The following is a 23,460-nucleotide window of genomic DNA, read 5'->3' as shown; positions in this document are numbered from 1 at the left end:
TAAATTATTATTGACTATCTGAGGGCAAAACTTTATTTAAAGTGTAATGATATTGAGTTGTCTTTGCTTTTCATCTTCTCTTTTGTACATTCCTGTCCTTTGCAGATTTAAATTCCCTTTTCAGTTGTTTTTAGAGGATTAATTCAGTTATCTGTTTTAGTTCTGTGTGCAGATAAGTTCAAAAAACTGTGTTGATACTTGATAAGAAGGAGAAAAAAGCAGCCCAAACTTATATTGTAACCTTGTGGTCCTGACCTGTTAGTGGGTCTTAGTGGGTCATAAGGAAAAATTATTTTTATTAATAAGATAATATTTTTATACTTTTGTTATGATGGCGATAATATGCATGTTCTGTTTAACAGGGCAGCAATCCAATTATCCTTTTAGATAAGCAGAAACTCTTTTTGTGCTATAGGGAAACAAACCATTTCTTAAGAGATTGCAGGAAGAGAAGTCAAATTTACAAAAGAAGTTGTTTACATTTCAGAATATAGAATTCTAGATTGACAAATTAGAGCATGACTTGTGTGGTTCAAGGTCAAAACATCACCTAGAACTCCAATAAATAGTGAACAATTATTAAAGAAGTGTACTTGCCTCTTAAGTGATTTATCTTAAATGCATGCATTGACATTTCAGGATCATATTGAAATACAGAATTTCAATTTCAATTCAATGTCACTTCAAAGTACAAATACTTGTACCGTTCCGTAGCATATATGTCATATGGAAGGTTTGGGGAGGTTCTTCTCTTTTGGATAGTTAGGAAATGTGTTTGTGTCTAAAAATCAGGAGCCATTTCACTGACCAACTGGATCTCTAAAATAAGTTTTGAAGGCCTTTAGGTGTTTTAATCTCTGGGACTGTTAACTCACTCTTGGAAGAATCTGCTGTCACTCTTAATTGCAGACTTTCTTGTACCCCAGCTTGAGGGACTGGTGTGTGTGTGTGTGTTTTCCCAATTTTAGCTTCTCTTGCTTTACATTAACTTTTGTCAAATGGTAAAATATTTCATTTGGAGTCACCACTCTAGCATTTCTGTCAGCTTTGGATTTCTTCAATAGTCAAAATTTAGTAAGTCAAAATTATCACTGTTTGTCTCATAGACAATTTCGGTGCCAATAAAAATAGGAAGACTGAGAAAGAAAAAAACATTCCTACCTCCTGTTAGCATTTGTGAACATTTGCAAATACATTTGTCATTGTCGGCATCCTTTGTGCTAAAATCATTTCCTGGTTGGCTTATACTGCTTATTTTGCCTGCTGTCCCCGTAAGTCCTTTAAGGTGGATCCTGCAGAAGTGAGGAATGGAAAAACAAATATTTTGTGGAAGTTAATGACAGTTGATCTACAAAATAATGATGAAATAATTTGCAGTAAGCATCCTGTTCGAAGAGTTCAGTTCTCTTCTCGCTAATGCACTGTTGTACTGAGCGGAAATGGTCAGCACAATATCCTAATGAATAGTGTCCACGTTAGTAGAGATGGCTGTCTTGTTCATGCCATATTAGAAGAAAATGACAGCAGGTAGATAATAATTTTTTCATATATAATTTCTTAATTAGGCTTTCTTACTTCTGTTAGTAGTTGTGTGCGTTTTTTTAAAATCAAGTTAAAAAGCTTAAAAAATCTTTTTAATTTTTTTTTTTGGTTTCTATTTTGCTATTACCACACTATTGCAATGTAGCATTACAACGTGGCATTTATGAGATAAGAGCATTACCAGGACTCTCAATTACCAACTAGTAACTGATACTAAGGATTTTCTAAATATTTCCTTTTCCACTTTCCAAATTCCTCTTCCTGTTAAGTTTGTTTCATTTCCCTAGCAAGTCAAGCTTTCAGTGATGCTGCTCCTGTTTAGATCTCCTTATGCAGGTACAGACACAGTGAGAAGAGATACTGCAGCACTGACCTGGGAAGGCAGTTACACAGCTGTGACTATGTTATGCAATTCAAAGTGAATGTCTTGACCTGTGTGGACTTAAACCCTCTGCTCCCACCATGACCCTTTGCTGATTGCATTTCTGTATCAATAGCTTACCTTTCTCAGAGCTATTCTCTTTGTTTAAGGAGTAGAACTGACTCTGAGAACCAGCTTCTCCCCAGAGAAGCATGTAATACGTCTTCCATGTAATTCTCTGATTATGATAGAAGTTGTCTTTGGGAATTTAATAGATAAGTTATTTTAACCCATTTTATATTTCCTATGTAAAAATATTAAGAATGAATGAATTTGCATTTCAAAAGATTAGCTCATTACAAATTTCCTCAAAAATCTCAAAAAGCTAAATATTCTGTTGTTTTTTTTCTTGAGGCAAGTTTAAAAATTTCAGTTTAAACACTGGTCCCTGTAAGCCAGTTTCTAACATATTACTAAAGGTTTTGAGCACAGAGTATGAGTCTAAGCTTGATTTGCAAACATAATTTGAAGTTTAATATAAAGCAGAGTTTCATAGAACTGAATCATTTTTTAAACATGTGGCTTACAACAGAAGATGGGAATCAGTGGATATAAATTGAAATGAGATTCTGATCTCATCACTAGATGTCAGGAAATCCTCACCATGCAGACAAGCAATGGAAGAGGTTGTACAGTCTCCATCTTTGGAGGTAATGAAGACCAAAGTGGATAAAGCCCTAAGGCACATAGTCTGACCTCATAGCTTTGAGATCAGGAAGTTGGACTCAGCTAGAGTCCATTCGGATCTCAGTTTTTTCTGTTATTCTATGAAATGTCAGTTTTATGAACCAACTGCATTCTTAATGAAGTCTTAATGTTTTTAATATAATGAAAGTTGTTCTTGATTGAATAATCTCTCTCTATTTTTTTTAATAATTTTAAATATGTTCTTTAAACTACTGCATTCTGTGATGCAGTCTGTGTTTGGATTTTTTTTTTTTAATATCTATGTACAGACAACCAACTTAGTTTTCAGTAACCATTTTTTAATCATGTAAATGGACAAGGGTAATGACCCATATTGCAAAGGTTGTCTTACCAAGTATTTTAATGCATTACTTTAAAAAAAAAAAAAAATCTCTGCTGTTGATTCTAACTGTTCCCAGATGAAAAAATATTTGCTTTGGAGATGAGACAGCTGTATACTACTAAGGCATTAAGATCTAACATTAGGGGGGAGGGAGATGCTGATAGCGTTAGATTGCTTTGCATACAAGACCCGAGTTGAAGTAACAACTTCATTTCTCTTGGCTGTCAGATTGACTTTGTTTACATCAAATAGTTGCTAGTGACCTTGGAGAAATTGACCTAAATGTAGGTATTTTTCTCTGTCCAGTCAGGTAAAGCTCAACGAATTTGTAAGATTCGTATAAAGAAATGTTTCCCAGACCACGTAGTAGGAAAACATCTGTTATACTGCAGAGTCTTGAATTCTTCTATATACCATCATACAATATCTACTGCAGACAAAGAGCCTGTCAGAGTATGAACTGCCCATATAATTCAGTTGTGGCTGATACTATGTTAAAAAGCTATGATAATATTAAAAGTTTATTCATTTTTTTTTGAACAAGTATGTAAGAAAAAACTGTGAAGCTTTATATTTTAATGAGCTATGGAAGCAAAAATATGTCCATTAAAATTCCTGTTAAAAGTGGATGGTTTGTAGGGGTTGGGATAGTATTTGGTATTAGCCTCAGTTTCATAGGTAGGAAGTTCATTCTTTGAGAATCCAAGAAAATGGTTAAAAGAATGAGAAGGTAGCATTAGCTCTGTATGCAGTGAACTTCTGGTGAAAGGCTGAAGTGGAAAATCTCCTTGCAGCATTGTCTATCTGTCACTCACCTTTCAGAAATCTATTGGTTCCCTGGAATCATGATTTGATAGTCTCTTGCCATTATCATATCAAAGTCTTTGACAGACTTTGATAATCTTAAAGCCATTTGCAATGCTGATCCAGCAAATGGTTCCTGTTTGTTTGTTTTTTATTCAAATAACAAATGGTAAATGTTAATTTTGGTTTAAAACTTAGGAATTGTTACAATTTTATTTTGGTAAAGAAACATTTAACTGTTTAACTGTCTGCTCAAAGACAAGGTAACTCATCAACAGATTTTAGGAATTCTCTCTTTAAAATGTCAATTACAGTTACCCAGCTGCAAGATACAAAATTTTGTTGAGACAAGAAGAAAAGCAAATCTAGAGGTTAAACTTGTCTAAAAGTTCTCTTTGACAAACTTGCCTGTGATGTGAAAATAAAATAAAACCTATTTTCCCACTCATACCTTTCTACTACGGAGCTTTGAGAGTTACCCCATGTGTACATTTGAACATGGCAGTTATTTTTCTGTGTAAAGATGAATCTACATGCTTAGAGCAGAAGATGGATGTACAATTGCATTTTTATGCCCCTCTTTCCTCTGCAACTACAGACTTGTTCTTATTGACCTGAAAACTGTGCACTGCCATCTGCTGTATTAGTTTGTGTATCCTGTACTATGCCATACTATCTCTTCATCTTTGTGCATCTGGTTTGTTACGCACACACAGTGTGCACTAGCAAAATGTACATTGTCTCCTTTGAAAAATAAAAATATTAAAATATTTTAGGGAACAGGTGAAAAACAAGACAAGCGCTACTTTCTGAGTGAATTGGAAAATAAGCACATAATTTGTAGGAAACAAGATAATGCATCTACACAGTTTAGAATAATTTTCTTCAGATCTTTATTTATTTATTTATTTATTTTTATTTTATTCAGATCAGACTTTCCTGCTTACCTGTATTTTTGTTCTTCATTTGCTAGATAGAATTGGTCATACAAAGAATATGCTTCATTTCCTTCCCAGTCTTTCAGGAGTATTTTGAGAACATAACGCTTCTGATTAGTCAGTTGAGAAACAAACTCATTTCCTAGCCAGTACTCTCCAGCAGGATCACCAAATCCCTGTAATTCAAGTTGTATATTTAAATAATTGTGTTTTTTGTGTGTGGATTTTTTATTATTATTTGTGTTTGAAGTGATCACTTGATCCGTTTTAACAGTCTGTTAACTCATAATTTTAGTCTGTGAAGGTTCTGGATATTTCAAGAAGTTGATTTCAGCAATGACAACTTTAGGAATCTGAATTAGTGAATCAATAGATTATTTGGAGCAAGTTGCCACTAGCAACACAAATATAAATAACTCAAAAATGTGGACATATCATGGAATAGTTATTAATGAAAAGTGAAGTCACTCTTTAAAAACAAATACCACACTTGCAAGTCTGCGTCAGAAAACAATTTATACTACTCTGACATTTTTAAATGAACATCTAAGGATAAAGGCAATTTATAAACTCTTCATGATTTCTAAGGATGCTAATAGCATCTAAGGATGCTATTATACTTTAATATCAGATTTCAGATTACAATAACTAATATTAAAGCCTCAGAAAACATTGTTTACCATCTTGTAGTCTTTCCATGTCCGGTGAAAATCCACACTGCCATCTTCACGCCTTTGCATAATTGTCCAACCTCCTCCATTAGTTTCCATGTCACAGTAGGCCTATCAGAGTAAGTATGTAACAGTCTAAGTTCATGCAGTGTTGTGGAAAACAAAACAAAACAAAAAAAACATAGAGCATATACTTTGCATAATTCTCTGTAGTGGCAAGTTTTAAAGTGTACAATGTGTATTAACCTAGAAATGTTGATTTTCATAATCTTCATAAAATAATTGGTGGTGTCCACAAATAACTCACTATGCATCGCATTTATCAGAACACAAAAAGCACCTTAAAAACAGCTGATGGCTAGTGTTAAATGGGTCATCAACTTTAGATCTAGACTTTTCAATCAAAAAATGAATGTAGCTTCTGACTCTGTACTTTCCTCTTGCACTTACATTTTTTCCCAATGAAATATTTCTCCTGAAAGATGCTTTTACTTATTCAGCCTTTTTTATTTTTGAGGGAGAGAGTCATTCAAATTCCCCATGGTTTGCCAGAGTACACACACTGTTAAATTCAAATAATGAACAATCTGAAAAATGTTTTTATTTCCACTGTCTTTGTTCAATATGTTTGCAGATTATCTGTCCCCCAGAAATGAATCTAGGTGTAGAATTGTTAGCTGAAATCTTGAAGCCATGCTGTTATTCAGACTGCAACAAATGATCTGTATTGTAGATATTCCAGAACTAAAATGTAGCTACTATACTATGATGTTTCCAAATATTCATAGATCATATTTGACTTTACCAAGTTATTGCTGTACATTTGAAAGGATTGACATATAGTAGGAAGTTTACTGAACTCTGTATTAAAATACACTATAAATGCATCCCCAGTACAGCATAGTTAAAATTTATAGGTGACTTGTTCAGGTGATCTCTTTCTAAAATAAAACAGGAAATGACTGGTATATACTCACTGAACTCTAACAGAGAAAAAGTTCAACTGGGAAGATGCTGATAGAAGGAAAATCTTTTGAAAATTTGGAGGTAATTTTTGAGTCATGTTTGAGAAAAATAGGGAATAAATTAACAAGAAGAATCTGTGAATACTTAGGATCTTTTTTTTTTTTAATGAAGATTTAAAATTATTACATTTAATTCTGTTTTTCTGAAACTAGCAAAACTTAAGGGATGTGTGAAGTCAATAGAAAAGGACTGGTGTAAAACAGTATAATTGAAAGTCATATTGAAATCAGTATCTGCATATATTGGATGTTAGTACAGATACTCAGAAAAATCTTAAAGTTCTTGTACAAGTATTTCTGTTTGGAGACTTCATACTTTAATGCTCTAGGTGCTCTTATTTGGAAGCTTGTTTATGTGTGTGGTTTTTAGCACTTTCTGCCAATAGATTGAAGTTCTGAGACTTCTTCAGAATCATTTCAAGTTTGAAAGTTTTGAAATTATAGTTTCAGTGTTAAACTGCATTAAATTTTAACCTGTAGGGTAACTATTTAGCTATATCATTAAATAAGCAAAATATAATCTTCCCATCTACAGTAGTGGTGTCAAGACTTGACTTCTTAGACTTAGAATATTTCATTGTTAAGATTAATTAAAATAAAATTTAAAAATAAAATTTAAAAATAAAATAAAAAACAAACATAGAATCACAGAATCATAGAATGGCTTGGAAGGGACCTGATAGTTCATGTAGTTCCACCCCCCACTAAACCAGTTTGCTCAGGGCCTCATCCAACCTGGGCTTGAACACCTCCAGGGATGGGGCATCCACAACCTCTCTGGGCAACCTGTACCTCACCACCATCTGAGTGAAAAATTCCCTCCTAATCTCTAATCTAAATCTCCCCTCTTTTAATTTAAAACCATTCCCCCTTGTCCTGTCATTTTCTGATTGAGCAAAGAGTCACTCTCCAATACATGAGCATCTAATACATGAGCATCTCATCATTAGTTTGAGATTTCTCATTTATTTAAAATAAATAAATTGCTTGGTGGTATTCCTTCTTGCATAACTCATTACTGCTGCTTGTGACAATGTGTCTAAGCATGACTCACTGTCACTGAAGCTGTACGTCTTTCTTATCCCCATTTATAGGAGATGGTCTTTTTGGTGTTAGCAGTTTTTAGTTCTTTGAACTGGTAGACATGTAGGAAAGGTTTCTGAAAGGAAAGCAAGCTCTTAGAGCTGATTATATTAAACATATTAGTGTTTCAGTAGGCTACAATACATAGGAAATCTAAAGCAGGTGCTGTATTTTAAGGTTGTGTCTAGACTCTTTGTTCAACATCAGAGGATTGTGAGACATTCAACTGGAGATTTTAGGAAAGAGATTTTAGAAGGAATAAAGTGAGTTGAATTAGGGACTGGTTAAAGTATGTCATATGAATAGAATTTAATTGAAAGCAGCAACTTTATTTTGTACTGCTGCATGAAGTTCCTTATACCTCAAAGCCTGGGGTTCCTTTGCTTATTTGTTTTGTTTTTAACTAACATCTGTATTTAATGACTGGTAATGATTTGGTAATAGTATATAAATTGAACATAATAAAAATGAAAATTGCCTTGAAAAGGAAAGTATAACATTCTAAAGATAAGGTATTATACAAAGAGGTTGATCTGTTTTAAAAAGATATTTTATGATGTACAGTGCATATATGAAAACTGATTGCCGCAAAAGGCTATGAAGAAGTTTACTAAGCATGGGATAAAGCTGATGCAGATACTTTTATTAAGTGTCTCTGTAAGATAAAATGCTGATCAAAAAAGTGGTCAAATATCATTGTTTGTAGAGAAAGTTGTTGATTTTGAAGATTCATCCCACTGAAAAGACTGTATAGTAAACCAGATTTAGAACAGAACTGATTCAGCCTTCTGTGAAATGTGTAGTTTTTAACTGCTTATAGGGAGAGACCAGGTATTAATTTACATGGTCCAGTCTGATATTGCTGTTGTAGATGTTAATTGATGTTTTGAATGTTACATACAAATTCCTTGGGGTATATCATCTACATTTCAACTGAAATTATTAATTTAATGATATAAATGCCTTAAAATAGTGCAATATTCAGTCCTAAGGAGATTAAAATACTCTCAAACTGCACTTCTTACAGAAAATAGATACTGGCTATATAACACAAATATTTTACATGTGAATGGCAAGACAACTGACTTTATAGACACAATAGTCTCTTTGTGATAAATGCTGTAGTAGTGAAAATTTGTTCTGAAAGGGGAAGCAATTTAGTAAGAACTGAAATACCTAATGAGAAATTCAAGAAGAGACATCCATAAAAATCTCATGTAGATTTTCCAATAATGATTTTATAAATTTTAGGTAAATTTCATAGTATTTTTTTCCACACCAAATAAAATCATGTTAGTCATCTGTAACTGCTTCTAAAAGATGACAGTTATATGGTGTTCGAAATTGAAATCCTTTCCTTTCCTTTCCTTTATTATGTGGAAAGTGTGGCACAGCAAAAGGGCTTGTATTGGTTTACATCATCTCCTTCTAATGTCATAATAGCTGTTGTAAAAGATGACAAGATAATTGTTGTTTGAGATTTCAGTGTATGGTTTCTAACTGTTGTATTTTGTGGTTGTACTTTTGCCCCCTTGAACTAGCGAAAATGTTAATATTATTTTTACTTTAAGTAAGCATCACACTGTGAAACTTTTTGCTTTCTGGCTTGACTGGCAATCTGAAACCCTCTCTCACAAGCCCTCACCTACTTAGCTTTGCTCATAAAATCATTCCTTTGTTCTCCAGATCATTATGCTAGAAGAATTTATATTAAATATATAAATAATTTATATTTACTGTGAAACTAGGAACTTCAAATTTTGCATACAATCTTGGTTTCTTATTTGGAAAGGTATACAGTAAATGAAGAAACATTACAGCAAAGATTGCATAAAGAAAAATAATTATGTAAGTTGATTTGTTACTTTTTACTAAAAATAATTACGTTAATTTTATATACTATATTTTTAAGGATGGAGATAGGTGGTACATTGAAGATTAAGGGAAAGATTGGCTTAGTTTAAACAAACACAATAAATTGCTGGGTCAGCCCACAGAGGGAACAAATTCTTAATGATGTATGCAAAAGACGCAGGGAGAGGAAGTATTTATTTGGACTGTAGATTTTCTTTAAAAAAAAAAAAAAAAAAAAAAAACCTTCAGTCTCCAGTAAAATGATATGCATAGGAGGCTTTCTTTCACTCTTATTACTAAAACACAACTCTTCTGACCTTTCAGCCTAGCTGAGCGTTATGTTCAAAAGGAAGAAATGCAACATTTCATAGAACTAGCAAAAATAGATACCAAGATTAGACAGGCAGCAGGAGTCTTCAAACAGATGCCAAAAAGAATAAAGAGATTAACATCTCAAATTACAACAAATTGGCAGGGAGTATATTTGATTTATCTTGTAAACTGCCTCAGTACTTAGAGTTCTGGCAGCTGTAGCACCAAGACAGCTAAGGTCAGCTGTTTTTCACCTTCAGCTGAGGATCAGTGCTCAATTTTTGAAAATATTGTAAGGTATGATATATAACCAGAAATAGTCCCCATTCCAAAGATATAAGTGTTTTCAGACCTACTTTCTGAATGGTAAGACTCTTGCTGGGTTATCAGGATGAATAACCACTACAGTTTTTATGCCAATGCAGCTGCAATTGCTACATCTGTGCAGTTTCCCTTTGCATTACTTCTGAATGCTTTCTGAACACTTCTGAGTTATGATGCTCTCAAATAGTTTTTGATGCTCAATGATTTTGTGCTCTGCTGTCTCTAGGTCCTAGGGATATGAATAGGTAAGAATGGCAGCCTTAGTTTCATTGTTCTGGATAAAAAAAAAAAGCTAAATGCATAGTTTATACTACTATAGTATGTTATTATAATTAAATAAATATATATTGTACATACTATGCTATTATACATTATATATATTATTTTTTATATATTTATATATATATACTTTCACCTAATGCCTATTACCCACTAAAAGCTGAGCAAGATGATGAGACTTCCAAATCTCAGAAAATGTCTCCTCATCTGTTTTGTATTGGAGAAGCTACTTAATGCTTGGGATTAATTGTTAATGCTTGGGGTTGGAAATATTTTGTGTATGTGTATTTTAGATCTACTGCTTGTGGGATGGACCCCTTTGGAATGACTAGCTAGTTTTCTTATGATCACTGGTTAGAAAAAATGTGCAAAGGTGTTTTTTTGTTTGTTTGTTTGGTTGGTTGGTTGGTTTGGTTTTATTGGTAACTTCAAACTTGCACATAACACTTTCTGCAAGAAAGTTTTGGTTAAAACAGGCCTTGGCTTGGAAAGTGTGTGAGTGAGTTCTGGGATGGAAGCTCTGCCCAGAGGGGGGTGGGAATGAGGAACAGCTCAGCCACTGATTTAAGATTTGGGATACTATGTCGGTAATAGTTACGGTAACGATTAAGATTAACATATTGGGGTCGCCCAGGCTCAGACAGTCTGTCTAATTAACAGAATGAGGTTAAATGGTTCAGGTAACTGCAGTAAACATGAAGCTATTGACTTTTGTGGGTTTGCCTCTGCCATTTTTCCTTGTGTCAGCAGTCTCCCGATGTTTTTCCTCCTTGTTTTTAAAGGGACTTAGCTTTTGTCCTGCTGCAGAACAGGAAAGCTTAAAAGCTTGAAAATATTAATGGAATGAAATAATTGTTCTCCTTTCAGCTCATACTCAATTCTTTGGTTTTGTATTGTGATGGGAGACAAATTAGTAGAGTGGGATCAGTTACACAGATTACACAGAAGTTGTTTATAAGCTTGTTGAGAGGTCAGAAGGTGTTACAAGAGGAAAAGATGAAAACACAAACAGCAGTGCAGCACTTTTGGCAAATAAAAAAGGTCATTCTGTTTCCTGGTCTGAGTGGCCATAAACAGTTGAAAATGGTGTAACGTGTTGATTATCTCTAAACCTTCACTTCCCTTGACAACACCACTTATGCATTTGTATTTGTATAAAAATCTACATCAGATTGGAGCTTTATAGTCTCTTAATTTTCACTTAAAATAGCAAGGAAAGTTTTCCCTTTCTTTTTAATTGTCTTTTTTGATCTATACAAAGTGGGCAGAATAATATTTAAATAATTAAATGTTATTAAATTATGCATTTATTTAAATAAGTTTAAACTATTGTTAACCTAATGAATCACCCAACAGTCAAAATGCTGGGAGCTGGGGGGTCGGCTAAATGTTTTAGGCCTCTATGTTCAAATATGAACTTTTTAATGTTGTACAGTCTCAGAAATTTGCAACTGTACTTTTGTTTCAGAGATAGAGTATTTCAGGTTTTAGTTTTGTAGAAATGTGAATTGCTGTAGGTTCTCAGATCATATAAATTGCCTAAAACTTTATGGCTTTGCAAGCACATTGTTAAATTCCCTAAAATAACTACTTTTTTATAAGGAAATGTCCACAATATCCAAATGTCCACAATGTCCAAATGGAGCATTCTATCTCTATAGGCAACCAGTGTATTATCCAGTCACTGCCCTTTTTCACTCAGATGTCTGCTATGGAGGGATGGCACATAGATTTAACTTAAATTGACAATTAAGTTAATTCAATTAAGCACTGAAAAATGCATTATTTTTTTTTCAAAAATAAATAAATAAAAGCATCCAGAGAGGATTTTAAACTAATCTATTGTGAAAGCACTGCAAAATCTCACCTTTTTTAATCATGGCTGTGTTTTCTAGGATAAATGGCTGTTATCCTGTTTCTGTTCTGATCTGATTACTAATCTAATTGTTACACAACTGCCCATAAAGCACCATAACAAACAACTGGATCCCATACATGGGTCCAGTACTAGTAGAGTGCTTATATGAGTACACATCCCTGCGTGCTCTTTTTCTGAAGTCTGATTTTACCTCCTTTCACCACCTGGAGGGAGTTGGGCATGTGAAGGAGCTAAGAACAGTAGTGGAGATTGCTGGCCCTCCTGGCTGCCTCAAGTGCTAACTTTGGGTTTTCTTTGAGGAATGATATTATGGCCTTGAGATTGAGCAAACTTCAAAGGAAGAGCCAGTTCAATGTGATACCTGATGGAAAACTATATTCTTTTAACATCCAACAATAAACTAGCTGTTACAGTACAGTCAATGGATGTCATGGCTATAAAATACTCACACCTGACATACATTAGTGTGTCTTGGTCATGGGACAGGAATATATTCCAAGGAAAGGTCTGTTTTATTTGAGGACTTTCATGCATTTTAGGCAGTCAATGTGATTTGTCCCACTGATTGCGTAGGGCAATTTTATTGGAGTTAGAGATGTGATAAAGAAATAAAATTCTGTATTGATTTTTATCATGTTAACCATGTGGAAACTATGTGGAAAAGAATGAAATTCTGGCATGCTGAAGTGAACAGCAGCAATGCTTGTTCATTTCAGCTAAGCCAAGATTTCACCTGAACCATCTTCCTTTGAGATACTCAGATCTATGTCATGCCCATTAAAAAAAAACAAACAAAATCTAAGTAGTAAGGTTCACTATTAGGTTCACTATTACCTTGCCTTTAAAATAGTACATTTACTAGATCAAATAACTTTTTAACACATACTGTGCCCAGGTAGCTGTTTATAGCCATCCTACCTTCTTTTCCTGTGCAGTGTTAGGAACTGTTAAGGTGTAGATTCCACTTGTTGTGAGTCCAGATTTGAAAGCTTCAGCACAGTCTTTGAAGCTGATTTGTTCCTCTTTAGCTATGAAGTTGTTCTTAGCTGCTAAAAATGCAATAGAAATGGAAGGCATTAAGAGGAGATGAATAGAAGTTACTAAGATGTGATTACTGATGTAATCAATTTGTAGCTTTGCAGTAACAAAAATATGCCTGGTCCTGAAAGAAATGTCAGATTAAGATATTAGTTATGTGTTACTTTAAAGACATTACTCCAATGCAAGCATGACTGCATGATAGGTTGAAAAGTGATGACAGCTATTAATATTAAGAATAAGAAAACTTAGGATATATCTTTCAGCTTAGCAATGATATCTTTCAGCTTCCATTGCCTTTAGATTGCATGACAACTTCTACCTGCATTAACTATTACAAACATATCTAACTAGAAACTGATTGTATTAAAGCTGACCAGTACTCCAAAATTGTGAAATCTAACAGAAGAGTTATTCTGTCTTTTATAATTCAGCTGACTGGAGTAACTGCAAAGTTTTAGCTAGGTTTTTGCCCCATGCTGAGCAGGAACAACGCTGCATGTACCAAGCTGAAGCTTGGCAGTTCAGGCCAACCCACTAAGGAAACATCCCTTCTGGAATTCATTTCTGTAAAAAATACATTTTAATATGCCTAAGCCGTCTTGTTTTACAGAACAATCTAAGGCTCATCTTTTTGCCTCAGTTCTTTATTAACTATGGAGGTTGGAATTTCCTGGCATTTAGCCTGTTGACTGATATTTCATATTTGACCCTTCTGGGGTTGGTTCTGTGTATTTTCCCTTTTAATCTAAGAAACACAGCCAGTTTTACAAAGTTTTAGGTGCTATATAAGTACATGCATGTATTATTGTTGCTTAATGTTATGTTCTCTTTAGCTCGCTTATTCATTACTTACCTGTTTTCATGTTTTGCCTTAAATACAAAAATAACACATTCAGTGTTTTAATTGCTTTTCCACACTCTATTGTTTGTAAACTGTCTTAGAAGCTTTCCCTGCTAATTTTGTCTTTTTGGCAAACATTCATTATTTTTTCCACTCTGGCTTTAACGGTGTTGTAGCCAACGCAACTTTGACTTGTTTACTTATTTGTGCACTAGCATAGCAGATAACATCAGCAGGAACATGTACAGCTTTGCTAATGGTATTTATTTAAGGGGATAGTGCCAGTTACTAACACAAAAAAAAACTTGAGATTTCACTTTGTTTAGAAAAATCTACATCATCATATTATTTAGGACACTATCAAAAGTAAGCACTTCTGAACACCCGTTTCCTTTATTGTGAGCTAACTAGAGTAATTCAGTATAGTCCATCCATACTGTCTTTTATGTTGTAATAGGAACCATTGTGAAATTTTCTTGGTATTTTATTTTAAATCCGTTTTTAGGGGTTCTATATTCTTGCGGATTTCTAGTCCAGATGACAGGCAAACATGATAGATTCATTGCTGTTTTATGTAGCACATCTTTAACTTCTAAATTTGTCAAAATTTGATATCAGACATGAAGTTTAAGATGAAAAAAATGTTCACTTTTAACTTACATTTATCCATAACCTTTAGCTTATGGTCTATGTGTTTTTCTGTGGAGTATGTGAACCCACATAAAAGTGGAAGCTTATGCTTTGATGCTGGGCTGCCAAGCATATTAAGGATGAAGCTAATGCCTATAAAAGTTGTTAGGCTGACTGATTTTTAGGATGAATACGGAAGTTTCAGTGAAAGACTGGAGAACCTGCTGTCCTGGGCTGGTTCTTTCTGTGGTCTGGGGCATACATAGATGCTAAAATCTGGGCCAGTGTTGATGATTTAGACTTTAATAGCCACTACATATTGTCCTTTCTTTGCTCAGCTCTGTGTATTTTGAACAATGCAAGGTGGCAGAAGTAATAGCTGTGAGCAGGAATCAAAGCTACGATCTTATATTATGTAGCCTAGCCTAGAGCTGTGGCTAAGGGAGAGTGCACTGACAGATGAATGAATGCCATGTTGGATGAATACTTGGCATCACCGTATTTTGTCGAACTTCTGGAGAACTGGGCAGGCAAGCCAATATAACTCTCAGAAGATGAGCAAAATAATGAAAATAAAAAACATAAATATATTTCCCCTAGAAAAAAAAAATAAGTCAGTAAGCTCAGATGCAGAATTTCACAGAATCACACAGAATCACAGAATTTCTAGGTTGGAAGAGACCTCAAGATCATCGAGTCCAACCTCTGACCTAACACTAACAGTCCCCACTAAACCATATCCCTAAGCTCTACATCTAAACGTCTTTTAAAGACTTCCAGGGATGGTGACTCCACCACTTCCCTGGGCAGCCTGTTCCAATGTCTAACAACCCTTTCAGTAAATAAGTTCTTCCTAAGATCCAACCTAATTTAAGGCAAAAAATACAAGTTTTGAGAAGCACAAGTGTAAAAATAAAAATGGTTGTTGAGCTTTAGAGGTAGTAATGTATGCAAATCGGGGTATGTAACTTAAATTATATAAGCATGTATTCTTTTACTTACAGTTTGGTGTCGATATCATAGTAAGCAAGTTATGAACGGTCTCCATCAAATCATGTTGCTGTTTTTGCAGAACAGAGTTGTTTACCGTGGCTGTAACTAACTGCTTCTCTAGTTCTTCTATAATGGAATTCTGTCTGGCTACTAGGACCTGAAGCTGATCTTTTTCATCTTTTATTGACTTCAGCTGAAGTGTGTGCTTGTCTTCCATCTCAAGAACTCTTTTTTCTAGAAAGCTTAATAAAATAAAACTACAATTAGACTCTTAGGAAACAATTCTGAATTAATGTAAAGAGTATTAAGCCTGTTGCATATATGTTTTATTTTATTATAGAACTAATTGGTAAATAAATAATAATATCTGGTATAGTCTCTATGACAAGCTTTTGAGGTATAGCAATTGGGTCCTGACTTGACATTATGAAAGGAATGATATAATTTAGTCCTGAAAAGAGTAATGCTAGAACTACAGGGAGAATCAGTATAAAACATATGTAGACCCAAAGTAACCATTACTTATGACTGTGCCAAAGTAACCATTACTTATGACCATTACTTATAACTATGCCATTACTTATTACTTATGCCTTGAATATCATTCCCTCAGAGGTTAAGTGTATTAGTGAAGGTTTTCACATTTTTCACCCTATGAAAGGAAAAAAAATCTTCTAAAGATGAACCTTTGAACTTTTCATGTGTCTCGTGTTACAATAAATATATATTTCTATATATAAATATATAGAAGTATCTTATATTTGTATAGGGCAGTATATATTATTTATAATATGTTCTAGCCTTTAAAAATGGAAATGTGCAAATAGTTCCTTGAAGACGTTCCTATCTCCAGTTCTGGAGCGGGTATGAGTAGGTGATTGGCAGGAATGTTATTGCAGTGGTTCTGATGCATACCATGGGAGGTAATGTTAAAGATGCGTGACCAGAAAGGAGAAGTTAGCCTAAACTCCATTACTGTTATTGAAAAAAATCTTGAACCTTTTAGTTATGTTTCAAACAGATTAAAGCAATGTCAGATCATCTTTTATTAGGTGAGAAATAATGTATTTGTGTTTACATTTAAAAATAATAATAACAAAAAAAAAAAAAAAACAACACTTGCATGTATGGTTCTCATTGAAACACGTTTCTGATGGAGAAAACTTACATTTTGTTGTATTTCTGTTTTTGGATTTTACTATAAACTGTTTCTTGCCAAAAGTAAAGTACAGAAATGGATAGCAGAAGTAGTTGGCTTTTGGTCTGAATTTCATAAGACTGACTACTTCTGAAGCTTGTATATGAGCAGTAGTTGACTCTTCTCACCAGGTTAGTAAAAGACTGTGGCCATGACAATAAAATGCATTTTTCTGGTAATAAGGGCAGCTACAATCTGTTTTTCTCTTCACTTCTCCAGTTTCACAGAAGAGGTGTTTGAGACCAGAAATTAAACTGACTCGAAGAATTGATATGTTTGTTTTAGGGTAATCTTCAGTACCATTTCCTTCAGTGCCAATCCCAGTACAAGTAGTCCTGGTATTTAGATCAATTTCTGTTGTCACAGAATTAGGGTTTTCAGTTCTAAAGAAAAATCTTACACTCTTCAGAAGTAGTCTTAAACTCATTTGTCCCTTTGTGAACCAAGAGATTTTTTTCCCCTGTGTAGAATATAACCACAAATTGTCTCTTCAAGGATACTTAAAAATTCTCTTCAAGAACTCTTCAAGGCAGATTTTAACTGAAATAATTAAATTTACTAAAATTAATGATCCTACCACAACAGAAAATTGATGCTGCTGTATAGAAGGATATCCACAAAAATAAGAATTTACTATGGTGGTTATAACTGAGGAATGAGAATCTACAAATTTTATCAGCATTTTGCAGTTTCTAAAAAAGACAAATTGAAAAATGTTAGTAACAATTTCAGTATTAGCAATTTAAATATCCACATTGAAGTTAAAAATATAAATATAAATAAAATTCAATTCTAAAGCCATTTAAAGGGCACTTTAGGAAATATTTTATCAAATTGATATGCCAACTTACCTGTTTTTTTCTTGTAATTTAGTTATCTCATTGGTCTGATCTGAAATCTGTCTTTCTAATTTATTTGTTGAAAGAGAGTGTTCCAAAAGCTGAAGCTCAAGTCTGGTTGTCTGGTTTAATACCTAAATAAAATTTATAAAAAATATTTGCAGATCAAGATAACATCTTTTAAACTGATTGTAATATCTTTATATTGAGAAGTCATGCAAATCTCTATGTAAGTCTCTAATTCAAAAGTTTTCTTTGAACACATTTGGGCACAAATGCTCAAAAAATTAGAATGAAGTACAATACACAGGGTTGCATGAATTTTGTTGTTACACTACCATTGATCATTGGGAGTTCTTCAATATTATTCTGCATTTCTGATCAGAGATTGAGAGTTACTATGACGTTAGTTTTGCTGTCATGGCTTCCCCCATTATAATCTTTTTATTTCATTACTGGCACTATTGTGGTTGTTAATCAGAGAATAATTTGAGTTGTTTTCTCAACCTAGTGTAGGAAGAAATCACTTTGCGTCTCTCCCACTGGTTGAAATCTTGGCCCAGTCCTCTGAATTCAGTGGTCCCCTTTTAGCAAATTTCCTTAATCCCAAATTACATTTTAAAGAGTTTGTTATGTGACCACACTTTGGTTGTTGACTCATTCCTTGCATTATAATTTCAGCTGGTTAGTGAGCCTACCAGGGGAGGTGCCCCGCTAGACCTTCTCTTCACAAACAGAGAAGGACTGGTGGAGGACGTGATCGTCGGGAGCTGTCTAGGGCAGAGTGACCACGCAATGGTGGAGTTCACTATTCTTGGCGAGGCCAGGAAGGGGACCAGTAAAACCGCTGTATTGGACTTTCGGAGGGCTGACTTTGAGCTGCTCAGGACACTGGTTGGTGGAGTCCCTTGGGAGGCGGTTCTGAAGGGCAGAGGGGTCCAGGAAGGCTGGGCGCTCTTCAAGAGGGAAGTCTTAATGGCGCAGGAACGGTCTGTTCCCACGTGCCCAAAGACGAGCTGGCGGGGAAGAAGACCGGCCTGGCTCAACAGAGAATTGTGGCTTGATCTTAGGAGGAAAAAGAGGGTTTATAAGCTTTGGAAAAGTGGGCAGGCCACTAAGGAGGACTTTAAAGAAGTAGCGAGGCTGTGCAGGGACAAAATTAGGAAGGCCAAAGCTCATCTGGAGCTCAATCTGGCTACTGCCGTTAAAGATAACAAAAAACGTTTCTATAAATACATCAACACAAAAAGGAGGACTAAGGAGAATCTCCATCCTTTACTGGATGCGGGGGGAAACTTAGTTACAAGAGATGAGGAAAAGGCGGAGGTGCTCAATGCCTTCTTTGCCTCAGTCTTTAGCGGCAATACCGGATGTTCTCTGGATACCCAGTACCCTGAGCTGGTGGAAGGGGATGGGGAGCAGGAAGTGGCCCTCATTATCCATGAAGAACTGGTTGGTGACCTACTACGGCACTTAGATGTGCACAAGTCGATGGGGCCAGATGGGATCCACCCAAGGGTACTGAGGGAACTGGCAGAGGAGCTGGCCAAGCCACTGTCCATCATTTATCAACAGTCCTGGCTATCGGGGGAGGTCCCAATCGACTGGCGGCTAGCAAACGTGACGCCCATCTACAAGAAGGGCCGGAGGGCAGACCCAGGAAACTACAGGCCTGTCAGTTTGACCTCAGTGCCAGGAAAGCTCATGGAGCAGATCCTCCTGAGAGTCATCATGCAGCACTTGAAGGGGAAGCAGGCGATCAGGCCCAGTCAGCATGGCTTTATGAAAGGCAGGTCATGCCTGACGAACCTGATCTCCTTCTATGACAGAGTGACGCGCTGGGTGGATGAGGGAAAGGCTGTGGATGTGGTCTACCTTGACTTCAGCAAGGCTTTTGACACCGTCTCCCACAGCATTCTCCTCAAGAAACTGGCTGCTCTTGGCTTGGACTGGCGCACGCTTCGTTGGGTTAGAAACTGGCTGGATAGCCGGGCCCAAAGAGTCGTGGTGAATGGAGCCAAGTCCAGCTGGAGGCCAGTCACTAGTGGCGTCCCCCAGGGCTCGGTGCTGGGGCCGGTCCTCTTTAATATCTTCATCGATGATCTGGACGAGGGCATCGAGTGCACCCTCAGTAAGTTCGCAGATGACACCAAGTTAGGTGCGTGTGTCGATCTGCTTGAGGGTAGGAAAGCTCTGCAGGAGGATCTGGATAGGCTGCACCGATGGGCTGAGGTCAACTGCATGAAATTTAACAAGGCCAAGTGCCGGGTCCTGCACCTGGGGCGCAATAACCCCAAGCAGAGCTACAGGCTGGGAGAGGAATGGTTGGAAAGCTGCCAGGCAGAGAAGGACCTGGGAGTGATGGTGGACAGTCGGCTGAATATGAGCCAGCAGTGTGCTCAGGTGGCCAAGAAGGCCAACGGCATCCTGGCTTGTATTAGGAACAGCGTGACCAGCAGGGCTAGGGAGGTGATCGTCCCCCTGTACTCAGCTCTGGTGAGGCCGCACCTCGAGTACTGTGTTCAGTTTTGGGCCCCTCGCTACAAGAAGGACATCGAGGTGCTTGAGCGGGTGCAGAGAAGGGCGACGAAGCTGGTGAGGGGCCTGGAGAACAAGTCCTACGAGGAGCGGCTGAGGGAGCTGGGCTTGTTCAGCCTGGAGAAGAGGAGGCTCAGGGGCGACCTTATCGCTCTTTTTAGGTACCTCAAGGGAGGCTGTAGCGAGGTGGGGGTTGGCCTGTTCTCCCACGTGCCTGGTGACAGGACGAGGGGGAATGGGTTTAAGTTGAGCCAGGGGAGTTTTAGGCTAGATGTTAGGAAGAACTTCTTCACTGAAAGGGTTGTGAGGCACTGGAACAGGCTGCCCAGGGAAGTGGTGGAGTCACCATCCTTGGAAGTCTTCAAAAGACGTTTAGATGTAGAGCTTAGGGATATGGTTTAGTGGAGGGCTGTTAGCGTTAGGTTGGAGGTTGGACTCGATGACCTTGAGGTCTCTTCCAACCTAGAAAATTCTGTGATTCTGTGATAATTTTACCTGTTTTTCTATGTATTCTCTACTATCTAAATCTATTTGTATCTTTAAAGGAAGAACTTGAGAAACACAGAAGGTGCTTTTTGTTTGGTATTGGATTGCATTACTTTGAGGCTTGTTTTCTAGAAATATTTATTCATTGTTTTAGAACTGCTTTTTTTAATTCAGTAGAATTTGGCTTTCGTTGGCAGGAAGAATTGATTACTTATGTCCTTCATGTTAAACAGTCATTCAGGACATGATTTCACACTTAACTGTAATTGAAAATTATTGCCAAAAAGTAAGTGTCCTTGAGAGAGCAATTGTTTGGTTAATTTCCTTATGTTGTTAATTAAGACCTTAACCCAGCCACCACTAATTTCAAGAAGAGAAGGAAAGTTACAGTCATGGTTTTCTTCCTGTAAGCAGAAAATAACTAAATAATTTCCATAAAATAATTACTGTCAATGAAAAAATACATTTTCTCAGCATGTGCAAAATACTGGGCTCCCTAATAATAAAGTCAGAAAGTTGAACTCAGCAAATTTGTGAACTGAGAACTGTAAGTTTATCAAAAAATGCACAAAGGCTTATTTTAGGTTAAAAACATATATCATTGGATGAATTATACAGACATAAAAATGCCTAACAAGGATTTTAGGTTGTATGCACTATTTCTAAAATATAAAATGTAATGTGCTACGTACTATTTTCACTACTTGTCTAGGAATTATATATCTGAACTTTTCTACCTACTTAGCAAAACTACAAATACACAGCATTCTACATTCATTGAACTTTTCCTTAACTTAAGTAGAACATCTTAAAAATTTGCATTTTATTTCACAAGATGCCTTACGTTATTAATACTTTCCAATTAAAGCAATAATTAAAGATAATTTTTTTAATATTTTTGTTTGAAATTGTTTAGAGAATAACATACACAGTAGGAAAGTTTACTTCTGTGTGAATGTACATTTCCAGTGGCTACCTCCTAACTTTTTTTTTCTTGATTCATTTCTAGTTGTTTCGTTTATCCCTCTGTCAAATAAGAATATTAAAATGCATTGTGCTGGCAATGAACTGTTATTCCACTTACAGCATCTATGAAAAGAGTCTTTAAAAATACAATTTGTATAAGAAATGTTTAAAAAATCAAAAGAAAATTCAAACAAACAAAAAAAAAAGGTTAGCTTAGCAAATGGAAAAAAAAGACTGAGTGGGAAGGAACTCTGTTAGCTAAGATCTGGTGGCAAGACATGAATAATGAACAGAGATACACAACAGGTGCATAAAAGCATATGCTTACCTAAGAGCACGCTTGGACATACACTAGTATTTTCACATACATTATCTTTAAACATACTTCTCTAGACATACTTCAAATCCTTCCATAATGGAAGTTTTTCAAGTGGTAACATTGAGCTTGAAATGGGTTTATAAATTGCCAAATCTTACTGTTTTCTTAATCTGGGGTAGAGCTGTTGATGGTATTGGTTAACTTTTAATTGCTGAACTGCAGAGTGTAACACTAGACTGTGTTAAGTGTAATTATAGGCATTTGGGAAGCAGAAGCATTTTTAGGTTGAAATAATTTACTTACTTGTGCTTCAACATCTGTTAATTTGCGGGTCTGTTCAGCTGTTTGATTTAGTAAGTTTGTGCCTATTTCAATCATTACTGCAGTCTGGTTCTGCACTGCAGTTTGCTGGATCTCTACCATTTCTTTCTTCATACTGTCTTGGATGTAATTCTCAAGCTACATGGGAAAGGAAAGAGAGAAGAAGATAGTTGCATTCTTTAAATGTTGGAAGGGGGGTGGCAGTACAGTAAGCTTGCCGACTGCCTTGCTAAACAAATTTGCTTTTTGTCCTTGTCCGTTATCCATTTATGTGAAGCTTCCCAACATTAAGCTCTGTCAGAGGAAGGACAAATATGACAAGGAATGCGTGGCCACCCATTTTCTAAAGACAAGAACACAGATATGCTGGAGGTAGATAGAAGGCACAGCGGTGAGAATGCTTGCAGACACTGGGAACCTCTTCTGTGTTAGAGCTCCCACCATTGTAACCACTAGAGGAGCTTCACCAGCTTTGGCAGCGATGGGAATTTTTTTAGAAGACAAAAGCTTAGGAGTTTAGTCATCTTCCTGTATCTAGACTCAAATATTTTCAAAAGCATTTTTCATCACATGACTAGGAGTCAGAGAGGAGGTCGGATGTCATTTAACACTGTTATGTGTGTATTTTTATCAGAGAGAATTCAAATAAAGACATGAAACAGTAGGAAAACCCATAAATACTTTAAATTCCTATTATTTCAGAATGTAAAAACTCTTTTAAATACTTGATTCCAAAGTCATTTTTTGTGGCTAAACCAATGAGGCCTTTTTGTTAGTTATTTCATAAAAGAATACACTACTTTCAAGGAAACCAAGGAGAAAATTCCATTAGCCTGTCATGAAGTCCTTCTTTCCATGCGTCTGAATTATCCAAAAAAGTCTGATTTTTCTTAATGCTTCTTTAAAATCATGTTCTGTATAACTCTGTAAATATTTATTTTTACTTGCATTTACAGATGTTTGAACTCTTTTAAAAATCCAGGCCACATGATTTTTGTTGTTGTTGATATGGTAAATTTCTAGAATCAAGTTTCTATTTCAAATATCAGTGATGTCATATTTCTGTGGGTATATTACTTTCAAGTTTTAGTCTCACTGATGTCTGCAAAATTATGTGTATACTCAG

General features: G+C 35.7%; 2 protein-coding genes across 7 annotated transcripts in view; one reads left to right on the top strand and one right to left on the bottom strand.

Annotated features, from left to right (window-relative positions):
• The window catches only part of MCPH1 (microcephalin 1), a 129,506-nt gene that overhangs the window by 47,859 nt on the left and 58,187 nt on the right, over positions 1 to 23,460 (top strand). Inside the window, exon 13 of one of the 3 annotated variants that reach the window (XM_084516285.1) lies at positions 22,612 to 22,753. The exons of the other annotated variants lie outside the window; for them this stretch is intronic. Coding sequence (XP_084372411.1) covers positions 22,612 to 22,710 — 99 coding nt within the window. The 3' untranslated portion in view covers positions 22,711 to 22,753. Of the gene's footprint in view, positions 1 to 22,611; positions 22,754 to 23,460 lie in introns of those variants that run through there. 3 annotated transcript variants of the gene reach the window in all.
• ANGPT2 (angiopoietin 2) overlaps positions 1 to 23,460 on the bottom strand; it is a 47,335-nt gene that overhangs the window by 1,600 nt on the left and 22,275 nt on the right. The window contains exons 2-8 of one of the 4 annotated variants that reach the window (XM_084516287.1): positions 22,317 to 22,472; positions 17,717 to 17,838; positions 15,677 to 15,909; positions 13,081 to 13,211; positions 5,416 to 5,517; positions 4,745 to 4,911; positions 1,162 to 1,292 (exon numbers count right to left, since the gene is read on the bottom strand). In XM_084516287.1, the coding sequence (XP_084372413.1) occupies positions 1,162 to 1,292; positions 4,745 to 4,911; positions 5,416 to 5,517; positions 13,081 to 13,211; positions 15,677 to 15,909; positions 17,717 to 17,838; positions 22,317 to 22,472 (1,042 nt within the window). The remainder of the gene's footprint in view (positions 1 to 1,161; positions 1,293 to 4,744; positions 4,912 to 5,415; positions 5,518 to 13,080; positions 13,212 to 15,676; positions 15,910 to 17,716; positions 17,839 to 22,316; positions 22,473 to 23,460) is intronic. The other 3 variants (XM_084516288.1, XM_084516289.1, XM_084516290.1) reach the window with 3 other exon arrangements.

This window comes from Aythya ferina (genome assembly GCF_964211825.1).
Source record: "Aythya ferina genome assembly, chromosome: 3".
In the NCBI taxonomy this organism is placed as follows: Eukaryota; Metazoa; Chordata; class Aves; order Anseriformes; family Anatidae; genus Aythya; species Aythya ferina.
This window is presented reverse-complemented; position numbering and strand designations above follow the sequence as displayed.